The sequence below is a fragment of the Rutilus rutilus genome, assembly GCF_951802725.1.
Source record: "Rutilus rutilus genome assembly, chromosome: 1".
In the NCBI taxonomy this organism is placed as follows: Eukaryota; Metazoa; Chordata; class Actinopteri; order Cypriniformes; family Leuciscidae; genus Rutilus; species Rutilus rutilus.
The window spans coordinates 36,779,722-36,798,654 of NC_140209.1; the positions used below are offsets into that span (position 1 = coordinate 36,779,722).

The 18,933-nt window shown below is 38.1% G+C and overlaps 1 protein-coding gene across 6 annotated transcripts in view; it reads left to right on the forward strand.

The window, feature by feature from the left end:
• The window catches only part of sdk1a (sidekick cell adhesion molecule 1a), a 344,319-nt gene that overhangs the window by 270,187 nt on the left and 55,199 nt on the right, over positions 1-18,933 (forward strand). For all 6 annotated transcript variants that reach the window (XM_084434485.1, XM_084434486.1, XM_084434487.1 and 3 more), the window contains 6 exons: positions 5,283-5,423; positions 6,784-6,965; positions 14,391-14,506; positions 14,624-14,819; positions 15,352-15,450; positions 18,105-18,296. In XM_084434485.1, the coding sequence (XP_084290611.1) occupies positions 5,283-5,423; positions 6,784-6,965; positions 14,391-14,506; positions 14,624-14,819; positions 15,352-15,450; positions 18,105-18,296 (926 nt within the window). The remainder of the gene's footprint in view (positions 1-5,282; positions 5,424-6,783; positions 6,966-14,390; positions 14,507-14,623; positions 14,820-15,351; positions 15,451-18,104; positions 18,297-18,933) is intronic.

Below are 18,933 nucleotides of genomic sequence, written 5' to 3' on the forward strand. Positions count from 1 at the left end.
TATAGCAGCTTAAACCTCTTCCTTCATGTTGAATTAGCTGAAAGCTACAGTAGACAGGTGGCTGAGAGCAACAACAGTTGAAAAGACTTTTCAGTTTCAGTGGAACTATCAAGGTAACTATGCATCTGCCTTTGCAGCGGAAAAAGACGTTTCTTTTACGCCTGTGTGAATAATGAAAGCGTTCTAGTAAATGCAAAGAGCTGTTAATGAGCAACCGATTTAAAGGAAACCGTGCAATCAGTGCGAGGCAGTCAAGTACGTACAGTAGAGTGGTAATATCATCTCTCTGCAGACTTGACATCTATTCTCTCCCACCAATGATTTCTGGCTTTTCTCAGCACCTGCTCTTCCAAAAAAAGTGTCATCGTGTTGCATGCCTCCCCAGGCAAAGTGAATTTTCTGACTTTTGAGCCCACTCTATAAATGTAATATTTGTTAGTTTGTCTTTACAAAATATTCATGTCATCTAGGTTAATGTGAAGCACAATCTGACGAGGGGAATGCATTAAACTTTAAAGACCTACCGTTGGTTCTTAACTCTTGTTTAACCTCAATTAATGCTTAACTGTATCAGACGTGCTCACATTACACATTTAAGGGCTTTATTTGGGAAATGATATTCAAGTACAGGCAGCTAAAAGCAATTCATACCTGCCATTTTGCTATCATATCATCATGAGTAGGTTAAATCACGACTTCTCGTTGTTGTGGGTTTTGTTTAGTTTTTTTAGCTTTTGAATGAATGCCTGTAAAAAATCCTGTTGAATTTACAGCACAAAAAAAAAATATACTGGCAGCTGTTTTAATTACAAAAAAGTATAATAATATTTAACTTGTTCAAATCTGTTTAAAATGTATTAGTGCTGGGCAATGATTAATCACGATTAATCGCATCCAAAATAAAAGTTTGTGTTTACATAATGTATGTCTGTGTACTGTGTATAATTATTTTGTATATATAAATACACACACATGCATGTATATATTTAAAAAAAAAAAGAAATGTGTTATTTATTTATAAAATATTTATATATATACTGTATATATATATATATATATATATATATATATATATATATATATATACATATATATATATATATACACTCACCTAAAGGATTATTAGGAACACCTGTTCAATTTCTCATTAATGCAATTATCTAATCAACCAATCACATGGCAGTTGCTTCAATGCATTTATGGGTGTGGTCCTGGTCAAGACAATCTCCTGAACTCCAAACTGAATGTCAGAATGGGAAAGAAAGGTGATTTAAGCAATTTTGAGCGTGGCATGGTTGTTGGTGCCAGACGGGCCGGTCTGAGTATTTCACAATCTGCTCAGTTACTGGGATTTTCACGCACAACCATTTCTAGGGTTTACAAAGAATGGTGTGAAAAGGGAAAAACATCCAGTATGCGGCAGTCCTGTGGGCGAAAATGCCTTGTTGATGCTAGAGGTCAGAGGAGAATGGGCCGATACAAACGAGGTATGCAGCAAAGCATTTGTGAAGCCACAACACGCACAACCTTGAGGCGGATGGGCTACAACAGCAGAAGACCCCACCGGGTACCACTCATCTCCACTACAAATAGGAAAAAGAGGCTACAATTTGCATGAGCTCACCAAAATTGGACAGTTGAAGACTGGAAAAATGTTGCCTGATCTGATGAGTCTCGATTTCTGTTGAGACATTCAGATGGTAGAGTCAGAATTTAGCGTAAACAGAATGAGAACATGGATCCATCATGCCTTGTTACCACTGTGCAGGCTGGTGGTGGTGGTGTAATGGTGTGGGGGATGTTTTCTTGGCACACTTTAGGCCCCTTAGTGCCAATTGGGCATCGTTTAAATGCCACGGCCTACCTGAGCATTGTTTCTGACCATGTCCATCCCTTTATGACCACCATGTACCCATCCTCTGATGGCTACTTCCAGCAGGATAATGCACCATGTCACAAAGCTCGAATCATTTCAAATTGGTTTCTTGAACATGACAATGAGTTCACTGTACTAAAATGGCCCCCACAGTCACCAGATCTCAACCCAATAGAGCATCTTTGGGATGTGGTGGAACGGGAGCTTCGTGCCCTGGATGTGCATCCCACAAATCTCCATCAACTGCAAGATGCTATCCTATCAATATGGGCCAACATTTCTAAAGAATGCTTTCAGCACCTTGTTGAATCAATGCCACGTAGAATTAAGGCAGTTCTGAAGGCGAAAGGGGGTCAAACACAGTATTAGTATGGTGTTCCTAATAATCCTTTAGGTGAGTGTGTGTGTGTGTATATATATATATATATATATATATATATATATATACACACATATACATACAGTACATACATGCAAATATTTCTTAAATTACATGTGTGTATTTATGAATACAAAATAATTATACACTGTAAACACATATATATTATGTAAACACAAACTTTTATTTTGTATGTGATTAATAGTTGCCCAGCAAAGAACACTGCATAGTCTTCACTGTATACATTAAACGTCCTTATTAATTAATCCTTATTAAAGTTACAAGAGTCATTCACTCAAGAGAAGTGAGTGATTTTATCTTTATCCTTAGTTGTTTGATTAACAGTAAAAACACAGCAGCAGGAATATTAGGCTGCTGTCACTTTAAGAGCGAATACACGGATCTGATATACTGATACTGTACATATGCGTTTACTTTCTCAACTGTTTACGTTCCCTTAAGACATATCTGACTATGTTTACTATGATGGTCGCTATTTTTTTACATCATTTTAAAGGGAATTTTTCTGCTAAAGTGCAAGAAGACGTGAAAGAGAGCTCAGTTTAGAATTTCCACGCTGTCGCTGCGCAGCGAGTAACGAAATGATCTCCCTTTTGCATCTTCTTGCACATGAATATTTGCAATATATATAATTGTCAATGCTTAAACTTTCGTGATGATGCAGCATTGACCTGTCAACTGTCCCGAGCGTTGTTCATTTTTGTTCACATTCATTTATTGTTAGAATTCATAAAAAAAATTACTGGCCAGTGACAACAATTCACCAATGCTGTTTTTTTACTCTACTCTACCTTAATCTAACTTTCATTTTTAACATTTTAGAATTATATTTTTCGAGGAGAGAATGTGATTTTGTCTGCATACTATTGCTTCCAATTATACTTTCAAATTTAAACTCGCTGCAAACGTGATGTTTCAAATGGAATGCTCATTGCTCACAGATGTTTCAATTATGTACCTGTATTAACTCAGATTTGGTTGTTTGTGCTTCACATCTCATTTGCATGTCTTTTCCTCATGAAGTCATAAACCAAAAAAAATAAACATTTTCAGATGCGATATAAGGTAAGATAGAAAACAAAATTGTAGGAATTGTGACTTATATGCAGGGCTATTGACTAAGACGGTTTAGAGCTTTTCTGCTTCCACGGGGACTGTTAAAACAGAAAGTGGTTCTTGAAGGGCCCCATCAGTCTTCTCTTGCATGCATGTCTCCTTGCTGTGACAGACATCTGTCCATTTGGGCTTATTAAGCAGAGAGAGTTGAGCTGACAAGCTCATAGAAGCACACAAGTGCAGCTCTCACATAATGAGCCATCACCTTCCCACACCAATGCTTATTTATCTGCTGCTGTTTTATTGTCAAAAGGAGAGCTTGGCAAAATGCATGATTATTCCGTTGATGCTGGGTCCATTTTATGTTAGTTAATGACTCGTCTAGTTTATATATTCAGAACACACACACACACAAAACAATGCCTCTAATGTTTTAAAAAAGGTCATAGGACACCAAAGTGAACTGTAGAAAGTGCCAGGCACTTTCCTTGTGTTGTTTATGTTCAGAGACAGATGTTTAATAGCTGGTGGCACAGTGCAAGTGTGTTAAACAAATGTGTAAATACTGCATGGCTATACCAAGAAAAGCTCTGTTTCAGCGAGGAGTGAGAAGTCTTTCCTTACGGCCATCATTAGGCAGATTTACAGAGCACCGTCTGAGAAAAGCTCCATGATATTGGTTATAGAGGGCATTAATTATGAAATAGACTTCTGGGAAGAAATAACAAAGTGTGGTCAGAGGTTTAAGAAGACTCTGACAATAAATCTGAAAGGACCCAATGATCCTATTAAACTTTAATGCAGATTTAACTGTCCATTAGCATGAAACGCAAAGGGCAGATTAATATATGGGTATTATTAAGTATTCAACACTGATTCATTTTTAAACTTCGTTAATTAAGAAAATGCACATTCTGTAGGTGGAATGAACAGAGCATTGCTCACAAAATATAATTTATGTGTGATAGCAAACTAGCCTGTAGAGACCAGCCATTATGACATATTTGACATTACCCAGGGATCACAGAGCCCACAAAATCATTAGCATTTCCCACAGTACAAGTGTTTACTATTTCATTGTGAATCTGAACCAATTGGGTCTTTTTAAACAAATATTGTGATGCATTTTTCCATTTTGCAAATGGCAGCCACTAGCATAAATACTAGGACTCTACTGAGTAAATACATAATGTTGTGTGTTGCATGTTTTATTTCAGTACATCTTTTTGCGAAGAGTAATGTGTTGAGGTCCATTTGCTCTTTGATGTTCGCCCAGATCTCACAAACTCTCAGCCAACAAATGTGAATTGAGACTCTTTAATAAACTAAAATATAAGCTCCAAAAATGTTCTCTCCTCTTAGGATTGAACAGAAATAGTTCTGTTTTGTGTGTTCCTTCCTTGAAAGGAGTACAGGTATTTACCACTGAGTTAAAAAGCACTCACATTGGGGACAAATCCTCCACGCACAGCACTACTGTGGCCTACTGCACAACAAACCATGAGATGCTCTTATCTTTAAAAATGTTTGGTCTATTTGTAATTCGAAAGCTTGAAATTTCAAGCTTGAAGGTGCTGAGCCAACGAACACAATCTTGTGCGGCTGTAAATGCACCCAAGCCAGTTTCCACGTAAGCAGCGACCTCCAAATTTAAAGCATCTGGGAGCTTAGAGCACAGAGAGACTTTTCCTCACAAACGCATAAGAGCTTTTTATGGAGTGGGCGGATGTGATACAGTGCATCAGGTTGGGAAATGGACTTCTGACCAGGGGATTACACTTGCATGGCTCACACTGTTGCGCCCTAGAGCGAGTCGACCAATCCGATTCGCACGAGAGAAAATAGAGCAATGAATCAGTCATGCATGAACACTTTGGTGCGCAGTTAAGTGTGTACCTGTAGAGCACGCCAGTTTGTGGTGCTAGCAACACTCTTGCGCTTTCTCCCCAGATTGATACTGAGAGAGGAACCGCCCAGCGCTCCGCCCAAAAACATCGTAGCCAGCGGGAGGACCAACCAGTCCATTATGGTGCAGTGGCAGCCGCCCCCAGAGCCTCAGCTCAATGGAGTCTTGAGAGGATACGTCCTCAGGTGAGACATGCAAAAACTATTTCACAAACAGAACTTGCCTGATGAAATATGCTGAAATATGACTCCTTTATTAATATGACATATTTATTCATATGGCATACACTTTTTATTAAAAAGTCAAGCTTATTTTTGCACCAACAATGTCAGTTTTTGATTGCATTTGTCACCCCATCTAGATAATGGAGTTGACCTTAGTGCTGTCACTTTGACTAGTGTTTTAGTACAGCTGTAGCCCAGCGCATTTATAAGCAAACTGATTTAAAAGGAGTGTTTGACATGTCTGTGTGAAAGTAAATCTAGGCAGGCTGTAGTAAAGGTTTTGGCAAACATGACACTAGTGGTCAGAACAATAGGTAGGCTAACACTTTAGTTTGGTGACCAATTCTCACTGTTAACTAGGTGCTTATTAGCTTGCCTTATAACTTATAAAGCACATATTAGTGCCTTATTCTGCATGATCATATTATACATCCCTTAATCACATCCAACACCTAAAGTTAACCACCTTACTAACTATTAATAAGCAGTAAATTAGGTGTTTATTGAGGCAAAAGTCATAATAGTGTGTTCCCCAAACTAAAATGTGACTGAACAATACTATTTTTGTGCAATATGAAAGATTAAAAGACATTTAAATCATGGTGTGGCAATAATCGGACTACCTTTGACAACTTTTTTGGATGATTGCGCATGTTGAATCACCTTCTGGGCACATCAGTAAAAGAGATCCCTCTGATTGGCTGCTCCCTTTTTTAATGAAGAATACTGACTATTGCCAATACCTGCTGGTATGGAGAGTTATTTGCTCTCACACAGGTGCAGAACGTATGTGTTAGTTGGTCGTTGACTGTAGTCTTTGCAGTGTGTTCAAGCGCAGCAACTTTTTGTCCCAGACAAAGGCTGCATGAGGCGACACCATAGTCAGCATTCGTCGCTGCTAGTTTGGTGTGTCTAGGCCTTAACACTTTCCCCGTCATTTACGGAAATTGTTTTCGAACAAATTAATAAAAGTTGACTCATATTAGACTGTGAGTCAGACTACATTGGTTTCATTTGTGTTTAGCATGCAAAGACACAAAAGAAAGACACTAATTTCTCTTATGTACCAAGAACTTGGATGCATTTCATTAGCAGTGTTTGACCAATATTATCCTCCTCAACGGATGTGTTGTGAATATCTATGCTGTTTTAATAGCATTCCCCCACCGCTGGTGTATTTAACACAACTTCTTCCTTGGAAGAGAGCTACAGTAGTGTGTGCCTAATAATTATACAGCCTGTGGGAGGACTTCTAACAGAGCAGTGACCTGGAAGAAAATCATTGTTGCTCACTGTTTGGCCATCGATTGCCCTGATGCAGGTACCGGCTCGCGGGGCTCCCTGGAGAGTACCAGCTGAAGAACATCACCAGCCCTGAGATCAACTACTGCCTGATCACAGAGCTCATCATCTGGACCCAGTATGAGATTCAGGTGGCCGCGTACACTGGGGCAGGCCTGGGCGTCTTCAGTCAGCCTGTCACTGAGTACACGCTGCAGGGAGGTGAGACCTTGTTCCTCTCTCACACTCTGTTTTTTTCATTGCCTAACAGTTGCTGCTTCTATCAGCCTCCATGTTTTCATCTATTCCTTTTCATCAGCGGAGGCAGGAAGCATACTGGTTTGAACCGGTTGATGCGATATTTGTTTACATGCCACGCTGAGGTCATCTTAGCCTCCACGTAGACGCCACATTTATTTTAGAGCCCTCTTCTCAGACAGCTAACTTCCATGCGAATCCTCTTCAAAACAATTATGTCAATTATCTACGAGGGTGCTTTTCTCTTCAGATGAGAAGAATCCATCTCAGGAAATTCTGTTTTTATTTGGACATTTGGATGATTATCCGAGGAGCGGCAAATGTATAGACTCTGCTTTGAGAAGCTTCATCCGTCTAATTATTTTAAATAGATGTTTTATAAACAGAGTCTGTCAAGCAGTTGAATGGTATTGACGCAGCTCCGCTGAAACCACTCACAATTAGCAACCTTGACGACATCACTGATCCTAAGTAAGAGACTGTGCAAACTTTCTGCAGTTGTTTGGATGAATACTAAAATAAGGCTGTCAATTTAAACATGGTCATTTTGGACAGTTCATTATTAGCATAAGTGGATCTCATTTGATCATGCCTCCTATCCTGTGCGCTACTACAGGTAACGCATGACATTAACAAGATATCACAGATGTGTATGAACGCCCTCTAAATCTACCTTAGATTAACTCGACTATAAAATGCATTGCTGTAGGCCAGTAATAGGCTTATATTTAAAGGTACACTGTTACTTTTGTAAGCCCGTCTAAAGGTCCAATGGTGGTTTCCGATGAGCGGGTGAAGGTTACTGCGTGTTACTGTCTTTCCTTTCGCTCAACACAACAAGATTAAATAAAATAAATGTTCTCGTATGTATTACCTCGTTATTTCATCTGACTCCATAAATGAAAAAAAAAAAAAAGTTTTAATGATATCATTAAATGTGAGCAAATGTTTGATTATTCTTTTCAACTTTACTTATATTTTACCTGTTCATATTAGGAAGCTATGTTGCTCTGAGGTCCTCACACTGATTAACGCGGGTCTCACAATCACAAACTCGTCAGTTTTTGGTCATTAAACAGAGGTAATTGGCTATATATCTGAGATGGTCGCATTCACGCTTACACAAAGATACTTTGTTATAGCCCCCGTGGTTTGTATAGACTTGAATTTAAAGTAACGTTTACTTCAGTAGAGGTATGGCCACTACTACAGATATAAGTCAACCAACATTACTTTATAATAGCTTTGGATTGGCCATGCCGTGGTTTCCCACGTACACTTATCTAAAGTAACATTAAATTAAAACAGAGGTAAGACACACCCAAATTTAGATTGGTCAAGCAGCATTTTTGCTGTTCTAAACGGAAATTCACTTCTTGTCTTTACAAAACTAAGTACACTTGAATTAGTGGCAAAAATTAGTTGTCACTATTCTGACGCAGATTTTGCGATAACATATGAATCCGTTTAATCTACTTGAGAAAACAATTTCAGAGTAAGTCAGAATAAAATCAAATGTTTACAATTTTATTATGTCAGGTAAATGTATCATGTCAATTACATAATCAGTTCAAAGATAATAAATACATAACATCAAATACTCTGGAATAAAGAGAAAAGATTTGCATTCAGAGTTTACACCTTTTGGGCAGGATGCCATTTGCCTGGAAGATAGTGAGACATTTGTACCAGTCGCACAGAGACATTTCAAATGATACCAAACATGTATAATACTGTATGATAATTGTTCATATTAAACCATATAGATTTTGGGGTGAATTCAGGTAGAGATGGGTGAAGGGAATGATATGCAAATTGGGAGGTGATCAACTCAAGTGTGATCGTGTCTCGAATGGGGATGGTAATATAGCAAGAGAGTTCAAATGTTAATTTCCTTTGTTTTCTCAGAGAGTAGCCCTCTCTTCCAGTTCTTCCAGTTTCTCCAGTCGTACACTTTTTTTTTTTTTTTTTATATACAAAATTGAAATAATGAGTACATCATGAATCCATTTTACAAACCATTTTTTCACCCAACCACAGTCCATTACCTGCATGACTCATACATTTATATACATAAAGGGAGAGATGTAGCTCCTGCTGCAATGTACAATGTAAGATGCATGCAGTTTTGTGTATTAACCAATAGTGCCAAAAATAACATAGTGTACCTTTAATGAAGTGGAAATAAAGAAAAGAAAATAAGACTTCTAAAACCACTTTTTATAATGGACATTACTGCTTAAGTTTGTGGATGATAAGATTTTTTTTTAAATTAATACTTTTATTAAGCAAGAACACTGTTAAATTGACCGAAAGAGACCGTAAAGACATTTATATTGTTACAAAAGATTTCAATCAAATAAATTCTGTTCTTTTCAACTATCTATTCATCAAAAATTTGCAATTGCTATTTGCACAAAATATGAAGCTGCGCAACTGTTTAACATTGATAATAATAAGAAATCTTTCTTGAGCAGCAAATCATCATATTAGAATGATATCTGAAGGATCATGTGACACTGAAGACTGGTGTAATGATGCTAAAAATTCAGCTTTGACATCACAGGAATAAATGACATTAAAAAAAATATATCAATAGAAAATTGTTATTTAAAATTGTAATAATATTTCATAACATACATGTATTCTTGATCAAACAAAAGCAGTCTTGATGACCATAAGACACTTTTTTTTTTTAGAAAATCTTTCTGACCCCTTAACTTTTGAATAGTAGTGTATAAATAATTGATTTGTCTGCAACAAAAAAGGTTTTTTATTATTAAATTGCCTTCATTTGGGTCTTTTTCGTGGGAAATATTGGTATATAAACTTGAATAATTAACTTATATAATTATTCAAATCGATTGACAGCTTTATAAACAACACTAGGCCTACAGTGTATGTGCTTTTTACCCACTGAGGAATTTGAGGTGGGGAAAAGTGCCTCTCAAGAGCAGAGATGCCGCTGCATAATGAATATGTTTACGCTGCTTTAAGAGAGGACTATAATTGGCAGGCTTTTGAAGGATAGTCTTTTGATTCAAAATAAGTCAAAGCTTGACAGGCAACCTGAAAAGATCAGCCGCAGAAGAAAAAAAAACAGATGTCTCTCACCAGACATTCATGAATATGCTTTTTGTATGAATTTTTGTCCCAGAGGTTTTATGAATGTACACATCCAATTCCACAAAAAAACATTTTAAAGTCTAAAATTCTGTTTCATGTGTGTTGTACAAGTACATGCTTTTCAGTTGTTTTATATGCACCAACAAAGGTGTGCGTACAGCAAAACAAAAACAAAAAAGAATGGCAAACAATCATGAATCTGGACTCTGCTGTGATATTGTTTTGTTGTGTTTTGTCTTATATAAGACCTTGTCTGCCGGCTCTCTCGATTCAGCCTTTTAGAAGGATACTGGATGTATAATAGAATGTGAATGTATTTTTTCTTTCATGTATTGTGTTCATGTTACAGCGTCGTCCTTCATTAAAGGTCAGAAATGTCTCAGGCACATCTCAGGTGCACCATGAAGATTGTAATCTGAGCCACTTAATTTTACTGAGGAATTTTAATAATGTTGTGATTCTAACATGAGTCATTTAATGGCCACTTTGTCAGTTGATGCTCAGATGTTGTTGCTGCGTTTTGCATAATAAAAATAAGAGCAAACTGCATAACCTCGGCTCGGACAAGTTTTGTTATTGTCACAAGACATTTCCAGTTTTCTGATTAAATCATTACATAAACAGATTTCGTTGGACTTCAGTCTTACATTTATGCATTAGCCTTAACATTTTAACATCTGTTGTCACTAGGGCTGTAATCTCCCAGTCGATTAGTCGATTATTTGGTCGATACGTTCTGGCTCGACCAAAATTCTGATTGGTCGATTTTTTGCCGCATTCTTTTCATCAGTTTTGCCGCGTTCATTTCATCAGGTGGAAAGCACTGATTGCTAATGGGGGTGTTTTCAGAGCACCCCTGTTTCACAGGTAACAGTCTGTCTTCAGAACACCCCCCTTGTTTTCACTTCTTTTGGATTAGCCCAACCCACTGGAGAAGAGAGACAGATTGAAGAAAGTAGGCTACTAGAAGGTTTGCTGAATATTATTTATTTAATTGTGAGAGCGTTCAATTCATAGTCAGTCAGTCCTCTTCTACCATGTCAACAAAGACATCGGCAGTGTGGCAGCATTTTTTTTTAAAGTTAATAGTCTATTCGTGTCTCAGTTTTGTTTCTGAAGCTGAGCTCCACAGAGCGGCTGCACAGAGCGGCTGAAATGATAGTGTCTGTCAGTTATTATAATACATATGACAAAAACAATTGTCTAAATGATGTTGCATATTCCTCAAAAGTTATTGTGATGATATCACTAGTTGACAACATAGTACTATTTTCAGAAACCATAGGCTATGATATTGCGCAGGTGCACGTGATGCAACGCTGTCAGAGCCGACAGACTCGTGTGTCAGACTCATTTCAGTGCAAAATAATTAGGTCAAAAACGATTTAATATATTTAATATACTGCAAATAGCCTACAAGTTTTTTATGTTTATTTATAATTCATTTAGGCGGACAACAAGGCTACCAAGTACTGCGCACAGTGCGCAGCTAATTTAATTTAAAGTTTTTTTTCCTAACGTAATTTTTTGTAGTTTTTTAGTCGAAAATTTCAGGACTTCAGTCGACCAAGATTTTCTTTGGTTGATTACAGCCCTAGTTGTCACTCTCACTATTGTTTCTGTTCAAAGCAAGTGTCATTTGAGACCACGGGCCCTATCTTGCACCCAGCGCAATTGACTTTGTACACCGACGCATGTTTCATTCCTATTTTGCACCCGCGCAAAGCGCGCTTTTCCCTCCACAGAAGCACGTCGCTAAACTAGGGAATGAACTTGCGCTCCCTGGGCGGTTCAGCGCAAAAAAGGAGGCGTGTTCCGGCGCAAACGTTCCCTGGTGCTATTTTACTGTTCCATAAAACAATTGCGCCACTGGCCAGAAAAAACCTAGTCTAAAGTCAGTGGCGCGTTGCGCGTTGTTCATTATGCTATTTTAAGGGCGCATGCTTGACCATAATGTATAGAGTGCACAACGCTCATACACTGTGATTCTCTAATCTACACAGAAGCAGCAGTTTTCATTTTTGCAAATCATATTATTACAAACGATAGATAGATAGATAGATAGATAGATAGATAGATAGATAGATAGATAGATAGATAGATAGATAGATAGATAGATAGATAGATAGATAGACAATTTATTATAAATATAATAATTTATTATAAAAGCATACATCTAGCTTACACATTTACCCACATTATTATATGCCTGTTTAACCGAAGCTAATTTGGGTGTGTTTCTCACATCCCCAATGTCACTTCTCTCTCTTTTACGGCCGTGACGAGAGCGTTGGTCTCCTCGGCTGTGAACCGCTCTTGGCGTGCGCCTGGCAAATCCGCCGTTATAATAGCAATCCGCCAAGGAAAAAGTGCGTCTGCTCTTAAAGGGAATGTGAGATGATGCTCTGATTGGTTTATTTCACGTTACGCCCAAACCACACCTATGAATAATGAAGCTACTTCAGACCAACCCCTTTTAGATTTGCGCCCGGCGCAAGAGTCATTTATCCCGCCGGGAAAATAGCAACAGCGCCGAGACCCGCCCACAAAGTTACTTGCGCTTTGGGCTTTGACACTTGCGTTTCAGATCGTTAAAATAGGGCCCCTAATGTACATCAGTGCATATTTGATGTGCAAATAACCAATGCACAATATGCATTATGTTTTCTGCATTTAATAAGGCATATATAAAAAGTTTCCCCTATTGGAACTGACACTTCAATTCACACTGTCATTCAGAAATAAATGTGCATGTATCACATTTGGAGGGAAAATCAGATTTGGGTGCATTCAAATGCAGTGTGAACAAGGCTTGTCAGACGTGTTTAGGTGGTGTCCGCGGCTGTCAGTCTTGCGTATTCAGCAGGGCAAACTTTGTTTGAGTGCTATTTGACTCTGAGATGATCGATCAGTATGTAGGTGGACACCACGTACAGTACATTCAGGCCAACATTGTGGTAAATAACTGTGTCCCACAACCTGTCACCTTTAAAGTGGACCTATTATTCCCCTTTTTACAAGATGTAAAATAAGCCTTAGGTTTCCCAAGAATGTGTCTGTGAAGTTTCACCTCAAAATACCCCACAGATCATTTATTCAGTTTTCATGTGTGTATCTTTAAATGCAAATGAGCTGCTGCTCCTGCCCCCCTTTCCAGAAGAGGGCTGTGCCTTTACATCTCCAGCTTCAGATATTCCGCCAACAATAAAACAGGAGAAACAGTATGGCAATATGACTACAGAACGCGTTTTTGCATTTCACTGTGCTGCTTTTACATGATTTTCGATGTAAACATGCTCTAGACGGACCTTGCACCATTCACATGCAACGCAGTTTTTAGATGCAAAGACACGGGCAGTGGAAAACGCAAGGAGACACGTTTTTTAAAAGTTCAACTTCTTTTAACTTGAGCTCTGCGTTTTTAGAACGCCGTTTCCTTCACGAGACTGTTAAGATGTGAGACGCGAGCACAGCAGTCAAACACGTCTGTTTAGCGTGTTTACATGGAAAAACACATTCCGTATTCATAGATACAGCCAACAACACATCATTTAGATTCTTTATCATGTGGCTGAGACATTATTGTGTTTCCACTAGCTGCTCTAGTGTACAGCTCACTCACGGGAAGTTAGAGCTAAGTTAGCAGAGCAGATTCAGTCACCAGTCGTGGGCGAGGCCTGTCACATTGTGACGTCACAATGTATAAAAAAAACACGAACGACTCATTTTGAGACACTGTTTATGATTTATGGGGAATATAATAAAGAAGTGGGTGGATTTTTACCATTATAAAGTGGTTGTGTACACACACTGCCAACACATTTATGCTCAAACACCAGGAAAATGTAGATTTTGCACAATAGGTCTCCTTTAAAGCTTATTGAAACCTTTCGCTGCAAATGCCTTCTCAGTGAGGTACTTCACCGGATCTTCCATTATAGATGTAAGAGGACACAAGTAATAAAATTAAATTACTTGGGAATCTAAAAGGTCAGCCAAGCTTGGAAAATAGCACTTTTAAAGTTCTGGCATGAAACTCTAGATGGTGCAGCTGATTGGTTCCTGCCGTATCAGTATCCAGTGAGCTCGGTGCTCAACCTTCAAATACTTGGTTAGCATTTGCTTTAGCAGTGCAGCGTGCTTCAGAAACCCTCCACCTTCTCTTTCATTTCCTGACGAATAGTTAAAATAAAATAAACTAAAAAAGGGTCTAACCATAGACTGTAAAAAAGAGTCTAACATGCAGTATGTTCTTGCCTGTAGTCCCCACAGCGCCCCCTCAGGGTGTGGAGGCCAAAGCGGTGAACTCAACCACCATTCAATTTACTTGGAATCCACCACCTCAGCAGTTCATCAATGGCATTAATCAAGGCTACAAGGTACACTCATTTCTCCTGTACTGGTCCCACTGAAATATAGAAAATATATGTTTTGTCCATCTCCATGAGTGACACACACTGTGTTCTATTTAAATGACATTGGTGTCTGTCCCTCAGCTGATGGCATGGCCCGAACGGTCTCCAGTGGATGTTATCGTCGTAACCATCACCCCTGATTATCACGGGACACGTCACCTCGGTTTCATCAGCGGTCTAAAAAAGTTCACCTGGTACCTGACGTCAGTGCTGTGCTTCACCACACCAGGGAACGGACCGCGCAGTGTCCCCAAACTGGTGCAAACTCATGAGGACAGTAAGTAATAGTCTGTTTCTTTGTCAGTCCATTCTCCAGGTCATAAGGTTGTGTTTCTGTCTCTCACTGAATCATATTACTTCATAAATTGGTGCTCAGAAACGAATTGATTGGATTCACATAAAATAAGACATTTTCTGTGCTGTTTGACACAAAATGCACTGAAAGAAACATTCATAAAATGTCATAGATCTATATTTTGAGACAAAGGTCTTGATAATGATTTTCAGGTTTGTTTAAGGTAAATAAAGCAACAGTTTGTTTATAACGGAAGAATATGAAAAGAAGAATAAGAAGAATATCAAAAGAATGAACAAGGAAAAAGAAAAAAAAATTGTGTGCATGTCAGGTTTTGATATCATCGGAATCTTTGTTGTGGTTCATTATAAAGGGACTAAATAATACCTTATTTGTTTATTTTTTCACAATTCGCGTGTGGATTAATCTATGATCAGCTCAATTAGCCTACAATAGAAAGAGCTTGTTTAGAAACAAAAGGAGGTCTACAACCGGGAAATGTCTTTGTGTTTAGTTCCAGGCCCTGTCGGTCGCTTGAGCTTTACAGAGATATTGGATATGTCTCTGAGAGTGAGCTGGGAGGAACCTGTGAATAAGAACGGCATCATTACCGGTGAGTGTTATAGACCTTTCCATTGCTTTTATTGATATGATAAAAAAAATACACAAAAGAAAGACAATCAAGGAAAACACTTACATTTTGCAGCAATAAATCTTAATGAATTTGCTTGCCCCGGCATCAGCAAAACACAGTTTTGGGGAATGATGAGTTGTTCATTAGATTTGTCTTTCCTGTTAAATGAAATCTAATCTGCCCCCCTCTGTTTAAATGTAGCTGAACGTTGCATTAGATAGAGCAGGTGAGCCCGTAAAGGAGCTCAATTTTCATTTGGCAACTCTTCGATGTTCGTATAGCTTTATTAATGGATACACTTCTATTTAACACTTCATTGAGTTTTTGCACAAAAGCAATTATGGCATTGTTCTTTGCGTTCAGTTGGCAGAAACAATTTTCGCTCCCTGTTGCACAGCTGTAAAGGATGCTTTTGTGATTGTGTGTGTGTGTGTGTGTGTGTGTGTGTGTGTGTGTGTGTGTGTGTGTGTGTGTGTGTTTGTCTCTGCATGACTCTCTGTGTGTGGGCGCTGATGCATGTGTTTTAGCATTCCACGAGTGCTATTTATCCATATTGTGCTTTAGTCATTACCACCGGGAACGTAAAGCACAAACAGATCAAATGAAAAAAATGTTTTTAACTGTGATTAAAAGACCTGTAAGCATGAGTTGACCTTCAAGCATTTGACAAGAACATGAGCGTGAATCTCACAAAACATGTTCAGAACGATTGTAGGGCATATTTTAACGCAAAATCAAGAAAGAAATAAGAAATTAGATTTTGCTTTAAAAAAAGTTTTTCAATATTTTTTGCATTTTAAAGGGAACTAAGCACATTTACATACAGATATCATTACAGTAATGCAAAAAAATCGAATGAAAGTAATGCAAAATGTCATTTTAAATATATTTTTTTATACACTACCATTGAAAAGTTTGTGGTTTTCTTTGATTTTGTTACTAATTTTAACACTGACAGTAATAAGAAATGTTTCAGCAAATCATCAAATTACAATGATTTCTGAATGATCACGTGACACTGAAGACTGGAGTAATGGTGCTGAAAATTCAGTTTTGACATCACAGGAATAAATTACACGTGTAAGTAACTGTAATATTTTCACAAAATGTATACAAATATTTTTTACTATAAAACTGTAAAAAAGAGAGAATGTAATTAAAATTGACCACTGAGAATAATTAGAAAAACGCATTTTCACTCCCAAGGCATCGAAAACTGAAGCATGGTCAAGCGCCTTTAGTGTCACTATTAAGACGCTAAAGGTACCTCTAAGGCTTAGCTACATTGACAAACTAGGACATGGGAATTTTATCGTCATGAAATATATTTGTGGGGTATAATTTTGGATATATTGGTGTATAATTTAAACAGTCACAATAATTTTCTTTACGTTACACTATTTAGACATTTTTGAGCACCTAACCTAACCCAACCCCTACCCATTTGTCTGAAGCACGTCTATACACACGACAATTTCATTGGCTGACAGTCCATGATGTCACTACCAGAGCGCCTGCACGTATAAGAGGGCGCCTGCAATAGATGTCAACAACTCTTTTTGTCAAAAAGGAGGCTTTTTGACAAAAATCATATTGTTTGCCAGCGATGAAGATCTTTATTAGTTGAACATCTTCGTATGCTGTCAGTGGAATTCTGTAACACACTCAATTAGAGAATGCTCATCGTTTAACTCATTTAAGCATAATTTTAAGATATGGCTTCTTCGTAATCAACAATGTGAACATTAATGCTGCTTCCTCTATTATTATTATTAATCATTTAATTATAATTAGTATTTTTTCTTTCTTTTAAAAAAAAAAATCTTTCTTTTTTATTGTGTAAATATATATTGTCTTTTTGTATAATATGTTTATTTGTATTTTACAGAGTAGTTTACAAGTTCTAGTTCTATTATTGTTGTTATTGTGTTACTAATAATTTTTTTCAATCATTTTTCTTTTTTGACCAGGACAACACATTTTCTGAGAGTCACTGGAGAAGTTTCAATAATGCAGAGAAAGAATTAGATCTGGACTAATTAGACAGCGGTAGATTGACACTGGACATAGATTAAGCCGATTGAGTTGCAGAACGGCTCTGAATGTTGATTGAAAGAATGGAGACGAATGAGATCAGACATACATTAGACTAAATAGCTCCTGTCTATATCAATATACACAGCATTGTTGCTCTTTGAATGTTGCCTGTGCCTGTTCACCAGTGGTCTCTCCCAGCGCAAAGCTTGATTTATGAGCACCTCAATGAAAAAGGACATTCAGCGATTGGAAACAGTGCTGACTCTGGGAGAAAATACTCCCAATAAACAGCAAATTACATAGGATCTCTGCTGGCTATTAGTCTCAGTTAGATGCAGGTTAGGGGGCAGGGCCCAGGGTCTAGACAACTCACTACAGCAGTTCCCCAATTCACCCACCTTATTTGTTAAAGAGAGATTGTTTATTTCAAGTTCAAGACCTCAGATACATTCCTCCTGCTCTTGTGAGTTGTCATCCCAGATTGGACTTGGGCGAGGCGCCCCACATTGACCCGTTCCCCACAGGTTTTGAGCCGTAAAGTGTTTAAAACTCAAATAAACTTCTTGAGTTTCAATGAATTTGATGGTGTTTTGCAGGTTACCTGGTGTCCTGGGAGGTGCAGGGGAAGAACCAATCACGGGTGGCGCGCACCTTGGCCAATACCACGCTGGACTACAAGGTCACGGGCCTGACATCCCTCACCACGTACACTCTGGAAGTGGCAGCTATGACGGAGGCGGGAGTTGGAACTGTAACTTCCTCCACCATATCTTCGGGAGTGCCACCAGGTCTTTCGTAGCACTTTAACATAGACAATTAAAAATAACCTGTATTAAAGGAGCTACTGTTCCTTACTTGGATGCACATTGTACACAAGCACTATAAGAATGAATGATGATCTTTTGAGTTAGCCTTTTCTGCTCAGAAACTGCGAAGTTGTTGCCCGTGCACTGCCATTAATCAAATGTGGCACTGAAGGAGAAATATTCATTTGTACCAGCTTTAAGGCAGACTTTCTCTCGCTCACTGAAAGAAGGCAAATGCTGAACTGGCTGAACGCCAAGCCAAAACCATAATGCCTGCTGATAAATTGCATATTGTGAGACATTAGGGAAACAGACGTCTACACATCACAGTGGGGATTTCGGGCAGATGCGAGACTATCGTCTGTTATTTGATTTAATTCCAGTGTAATTTCATCAAAGGTTTCTCGACCCAAATGAGACTTTTTATCTCTGCACTTCAAAAGAATCGCAAATCTCTTTTTTGACTCAGTCCCTTGTCTACACAGTCTTATTAAAAATATTCTGGTCATGATTTAGAAATGTTTGGTGTTATTGACTTTAGAAGGCAGGCTTGTGGATGTTTTGTGTTTATTGATTGTTGTGATGTGCGGATGTTGTTTAGAAGTGACTTTTAACTTTA